Genomic DNA, 6,730 nt, shown 5'->3' with positions numbered 1-6,730 from the left:
CTTTGTTGAGGTTACACTGCTTAAACATAATGCTAAACTTTAATCAGTAGCTGCAGCAGGCAAGAAAAGCCTCACAGCAACTAAACAAAATTAAATTCATTCTTGCAGGAAGGCTCATTCAAAGACACTGATGCTAAGTTGAGTCATGGCTCAAGAATAAATCAACTGTGACACAGCTTCAAAATAACTGAGGTGCCACATTATATAGAGTAATAGAGTTTATATGCAAATCCCAAAGAGTCTTATAAAAGGGTTTCTGAAACAAAAGGGCACAAAACTTTAGTACTTAGAAATGTTCCACACTGTATTTCTAATATCCACAGCTCCTATATTATAAGGCATTCATTACATAAGGGTACTGAATGGAGAAAAGAAAAATAAATAACTTTAAAAAGTATTTCCTACATTAAAATATAGTAGTTTAAAGTGATAATTTGATCTCTCCTATACTGCTTTGTTTTCAAGTTGCTATTCGCTCATTGTAACGCTAGGGGCCACCATATGCATGTGTTTTGATAACACACACACACACACACACACTGCCTGCCCTCATTTACAGTACACAGTCACTCTATAGGTGTTCATCTTGGGTGTGTAAAAGGGAAAAAGGAACAGAATGCAGATAGAAAATGTCAATCCCACTTAAAAAACACACATAAACCTGTAGTCAAGTTTGTGATTATCTGTTTTGCCTGAGGTGAAAAAAGAAACCCCAACAAAATAGCCGAACACAAACTAGTTGAAGAAGTAGTGCTGCGTGTGTTTAGTTAGTACACACACCACACCTGAGTCTAACGCATGGTCCAACACGTCACAATCTGTCTATAGAAAGCAGTTACTGCAGAAAAATAAAGCAGCGTTTATGTGCCTCTGTGTGTATATTTGAATAAACAGACAGTCTCAACAACAAATGTAAGACGGAAAGTTTACATGTGGCCAAAATTACTGTCTGATCTGTCCTCCACCGATCAATGCACTTACAGAAACGCAAATAAAACAGGTTTTGTCAAAGTATAAAGTGATTACTTTTTAACAGCTGCTTTAATAACCACATTTCAAGTTTTGAATGTTCAAATACTCTTTTTTCCTTTTCAGATAGACCTAGAGTCTAAAATAAAGTATTATTGATCTATGGGCAACAGCAAGCACTATAGTTAGTAGAGTTCAAATTGTACCAAGTGTTAGTTTAGTTGCACAAAGGAAAGTAACTATTGGTAGGGCTCGTGTCAAATCTGTTTCTAAAAAGAAATGTGTTTCCTGAAGCGTTGCTCTCTGTTGTTGGGTTTACAATAACGTACAGACAGAGATAAGCAGTCCAGGTTAGGGCAAACGACAGGTTCTGGTTCATTTTTAAAAAAACAAAATGGTTGGGGATATTGCTGACAACACCCGAGTTGTGTCCTTATAAATAAATTGTCATGGAAACCTACTGGAAAGGTATAAATATGTGTAATAAAGACAGAACTGATCTACTGTTGTATTGAAAGTTAATCGACTGTCCTTTGTATTTATACTCTTTGTATTATCACAGGAACACACCTCCTTTCAGTCAAAAATGTTTCACCGGGAGGACTCGAACATACCGCTTCAGATATGTCAGCTGTGCCTCAGTCAGGGGCCAAACAAATGTTTGGTCACATGTTTGATTTATGGTAGGCCTTGAAAGCTCACAGCTGGGCCGTTTCTCAATGTCGAGTAAACCTGCTGCAGAGCCACTATTTCAAGTATACTACATCATCGAGTGGCACAGAAGGACTGTTTAAATGCATGTTAAATGCCCAGCATTCTGTGCCACTCTATGACGTAGTATACTTGAAATAGTGGCTCTGCAGCAGGTATGCTCGACATTGAGAAACGGCCCTGGTTGGGCTTGTAGTCCTTTTTAAAATGGCCGCTCACCATCAACAAATGTCCAAAAGAGGTGGCTTTGAAATAAGGCCCCACAGTATACTGAGCATGTGACACCAGTGTAAACAGATAATTCATCTAAGACTGACTTAAAGTGACACTTTCTGAGTTTTCTTTGCAAGTTATTTAGGGTTATATCAAAGTCCATTTAAAAAAAGTGACTACAATAAGTGTAATATAATAATTCATGAGCTAAAACTAGTCGCAGTATCAATTCAGTCAAGGTGCAGAACAGTTACCAGCATTAACAGTCTCAGATGATCATACAGTGATCAAACTGTAGTTTAAAGTGCAGGCTTTAGTACTCGCTAATCTGCCTTTGTCTCAGCAGCAGGGGGCGCTGCCGCTGAAGACAGCAGTCTGGCAGCTCCGCCCTGAGGCTCCATCGGCCCTTCACCACCTCCTTCTTCCTCATCCTCCCTCTCCAGCCCCAGTGGAGCCTGTCTTTGTGCCACAGCGTGCCTGGAGCGGGCCCTGTGCCTGCGAGGGTGGAGGAAGAGTGCAGGGTCCGGCATGGCTGTGGGCTCAGCGGGGCCCGTCACTTTCTCTATGGGAACACACTCCCGGGAACGCTCCACTCTCAAAGACGACCTGACGCTTTTACGCTTGGGTTTAACCACGGGAGAGGAAGGGGAGGCTCCTGAAGGCCTCTGAGGAGAAACAGAGATCTGCGCGGCACAGTACTGGGCCCCCTGACTGTTGGCCCGTGCGAGGAGTCCCTGCCTCTGCTGCATTCGCTGGTGGTGCAGTTTCTGGCGGGCACCATGCAACTGGAAGGAGAGGTACGCTGCTGCCTCTGTTTGTTTCTGCAGCTCCGTGTTCAGGATGGTTGAACAGTGGCTCCGGTGTTTCAGCTCCTCCAGGAAATTGCGCTCCTTTTCCTTGAGATTGGCTCTGAGGACTCCCACCAAAGCCCCTTTGTGACTCAGCTCCTGACGAAGCTCTCCAAAGGTGCACTCCTCTTCGTCCAGACGGCTTTCCACGTCCCAACAGCGGTTCTCCAGCAGCTCCTCCTCCTCCTGCAACTCTGACACACAGAAGGACCAGAAATGTAAACAGACCTATAGGTCTAAAAATAAGAGTTTCTATATATGTGTAACTGAAAAATAGGCCTACATTTGGGCATACATAAATACATTGTGTACCTATCTTTCAAGAGATGAAGAATTACCGAGGAGTAAAATGAGTTGAATGCGCTATCCACAACTCTACATTTTACAACAAAATAAGCACTTGTATATGCAAACCCTAGACAGCAGCACATACACAGTTTAAACACGTGTATGGTATTACCCTGGAGCAGTGGGTTACTTATCTCGCAAAACTGAGCATTTGTCGTGCCGCACAAGCTCTAATCCCATGCACATTATAGAGGCGATGCCTCCTGTGCTAGAAAACAGACATAAACGTTGGAGTCACTGTTGACTAGCCCTGGAAAGGTTCAGCTAAGAGATTCATTATTTTAAATTGGAAGGAGTGTAAACCATGTTCTTATTTGTGACTGGAGGAACACACGTATCTGCTGAACATGGGTCGGCCACATTGCCTGTTAAAAGACTTTGATATTGGTATTGCTGTCTTTTGAATGTCTCTGCATAATGTCTGATAAAACAGATTGTCCTGATCATATGCTGTCTTTGAGTCACACTATGAAATATGGAGTAGTTAATGAGGCCAAGTCTGAGAATTTGGGATATCACCAAATTGCTCAAATAGTTTGAAACAGATACTCTAAAAATAGAAACATTTAGTTGCATAAGTGCTGTATAGGAGCTGGAAATTACAGTAATCTCTATCCCACTCCAAAATGACAGCCCGCTGAGTAGTATTTCGTCTTAATTCCCTTCATGCTTAGGGATTTGTTTTAAGATGGACTCAAACTATACACATTCTTATTGTAAATTAATAAAACAGTCACATAGCATCCAAAATGATTTCTAAAATTCTTTGAAATAGCAACTCAAAAATCCTTTCAATTTGGACTTTGCATTTCTGTTCTCATGGAAATGTTCAATATCTAAATACATTTTGCATTATGGAAGGGGGAAAATGTGAAAACATGAAAGCATAAATCATTCATCAGTAGGTTGAAGGAGAGAGAAAGCCAACCAGAACAATTTTGTTGTAGACATCTATTATTTGTATACATAGAGCAAGGTGCAGGCATGCTGCACCACAGATCAATAAGACACCTGTGTTTTATATATTTATATGTGATACAAACAAAAAAATTCCACTTCCTCAATGCCATAACATCAACTACATTTCTCTAAATAGGAAAAACCACCACTTGAGGCCTCCTTTCACCATGAACTTCAACCTCACCAAGGTCAGATTTAATGCTGAAGTCTGCTTATTATTTTTGCTTCTGTAGACAACATGTATGCTCTGAGGCACATCCCCCAGAGGAGAGGGAAGTATGAATGAAAAGCAATGCAGCAACCTCAGGGCTGACTTAGTGGAGGATTACATCCACAGGAGCTGGCACTGAGGCCTCTGCAGATAGAAATAGGTCAGGTTTTCAGGGCAGGAAACTCCCAAAGGCTGCAGGGAGGTTTGGTGTGGCCTGCAGGTGAAACTATGATCCATATTAGGCTTCATACATGGATAACACCTTTGAGTTTGATGCTGCTTCATCTTATGCTTCATTTCATTTCCCTTGATCTAGCTGTCTCTTATTTTCTGCCTATATAACTTTTCTTTATTGTACTGAGTGATACTTAAGCTTGTTCTATTTCCCATATCCATCCTCAATCTCCCATTTGTCTTCCAGGATGAATCCTCTGAGGAACGATCAGTCTCAGGTTTTCTGTTGCCCATCACCACACCCAGGTTGAGCTCATATGCTAAGTATAGACTACAGTACCTAATGTGATCTTAATATCCTTCCATACGTCTCCTCCACGTCTGCAGCTGACCGCATCCTGCCGCCTTGTCTTTTCCCCTTAATCGCCCTCTTTGCTACCTCTTAATACCTCTCTCCTTCCACCTCTTCCTCTCTCCTTTTCCTGGCTCTACGTCTCTCTTGTTCTCAGCAAAGTCTTGTAAATGGACCCTCCCTCTGGGACGACAAGGAAAAACGAGAGCAGGGAAAGAAAAAGAGGATGAATCAATTTGTCAGGGTGGGAGGAGAGCAGAGCGCCGTGCTGTATTGATGGATCTGGGGATAACCTGTCCTGGAATAGGAGATGGGGTCTAATGGCTCAGTAATGCAGCCAAACACGAACCCCCCACATTAATTTCTACAAGCACACACACATTCACACAGCCTTTTGACTTCTATTCCCCTGCTCTGTCTCTAATTTGGTGTGACAAAATGGTGCCTATACTGCTTCCCTGCATCCAGACAACACTGACAGTCTTTGCAGCTGTCTGCATCGGCGAGGGTTGACTGATTTTAAGAGAAATATTGAATAACTGTGAATATTTTTGACTGATGTTGTAATTTCTTTACAATATTCGGGGAGCTAATATATTTTTTACCAAACATTTTGGATTTATTTAGTCTATAGAATATACGATGTGTGTAAAATGTACTCCATTTATCCATTTCCATAAATTCTCATACATTTTCCGCCCTAGCCTTTTTATAGTGAGAATGTGCAGCTCCCCTTTAGCGCTGACAAATTATTTTGTATTTAAACCAAAGAAACACAAATACAGCCATGAGAGACAGAGAGATAGACAGAGAGAGAGAGACAGAAATGAGGAGGAGGGTGGCTGACAGGGATCCATTCCCTGGGGGATGGGAGGGTGGAGAGGACAGACGGTGGCAGAGAGGGATGCAGGCTGTGGCGAATAGGGGGTTGAGGTTGAGTGCGGCCAAGACAAACAATCCCAAAGAGATGCAAACATGTCTGTTTTTCTATCTTAAGTGCAGAATGAGAGAAAAATATGTTTTTTTTTTAACATACCTATTGGATTCCTTCCTTGAGGCTTCACCTCTAGATCACTTGTCAACTCTGAAAAACACAAAACCACAGGAGAGAGCAGTTACACAAGACAGAAATACAGTATCTCAAAAACACATGACTTAAATGCAGACGTTGAGATGTCTTATTAAAGCTGTATGCTGATATTTTTCTGTGTGCTGCATAACAGATGCTTGATGCAGTTTCCAGCATATTTTGATTGGGCTCATACATAATTTATGAAGCTAAATCTGAAACTTTACATCATTAGGCGCTTTCACACTGCAGTACTTTTCCCACAAAGTTTCATGAGAACTCTTTAGTTCTCATGAACTAAATTCAGATCGCGTTCACACCGGAATAAGTCCCTGGGGGAGGATTAGGCAAATTAAGCCGCTGACGTCACTTCTTCTTCTTCTGCTTTGGGTTTACTGGCAGGCCCGCAAACCAACTTCCACAACGTACTGCCACCGAAGTCCCCGGCCGGATTCCCCGGAGCTTGGGGACTGGGCTTCAGTAGAAAGCTGCTGGGCTCCTCTAGGGTGGCCCCCGGGGGCATGCTCCCCCGGGAAGATTTTTTTAAAATATTGAAGGTTTAAAATGCATCAACCTGGTTCACTTTGAGAGCAAATGAATTTATGGAACATCTCCTCAACCCCCATATGAAACAGAACTGTTAAACAGCATTTTTCTTTTTCTCTATGGATATTTTACAAATCACTCACCTTTTACAACTGTATTCTTGTTTTACTGTCATATAGTATTTCATAACTGTTTTTCATGTATTCTCATAAATGGTGACCAAACATTTGATACCCCACATGAGATAACTAGACTAAAGTTAAACTATCTAAACAGAGTCCCTTACCTCCACTGAGTGTAGTTTATCTCCAGTCTGACAGGTACAGAGC

The 6,730-nt window shown here is 41.8% G+C and overlaps 1 protein-coding gene across 1 annotated transcript in view; it reads right to left on the bottom strand.

Moving 5' to 3' along the window:
* Nucleotides 1-1,787: 1,787 nt before the first annotated feature.
* The window catches only part of ccdc92ba (coiled-coil domain containing 92Ba), a 33,476-nt gene continuing 28,533 nt past the window's right edge, over nucleotides 1,788-6,730 (bottom strand). Inside the window, exons 3-4 of the mRNA XM_010795989.1 lie at nucleotides 5,823-5,870; nucleotides 1,788-2,935 (exon numbers count right to left, since the gene is read on the bottom strand). Of these exons, the coding sequence (XP_010794291.1) occupies nucleotides 2,217-2,935; nucleotides 5,823-5,870 (767 nt within the window). The 3' untranslated portion in view covers nucleotides 1,788-2,216. The remainder of the gene's footprint in view (nucleotides 2,936-5,822; nucleotides 5,871-6,730) is intronic.

The sequence above is a fragment of the Notothenia coriiceps genome, unplaced genomic scaffold (genome assembly GCF_000735185.1).
Source record: "Notothenia coriiceps isolate Sejong01 unplaced genomic scaffold, NC01 NC01_scaffold00037250, whole genome shotgun sequence".
Lineage (NCBI taxonomy): Eukaryota > Metazoa > Chordata > Actinopteri > Perciformes > Nototheniidae > Notothenia > Notothenia coriiceps.
Note: the sequence above shows the minus strand (reverse complement) of the source record. Positions and strands in the feature narration are given on the sequence as shown.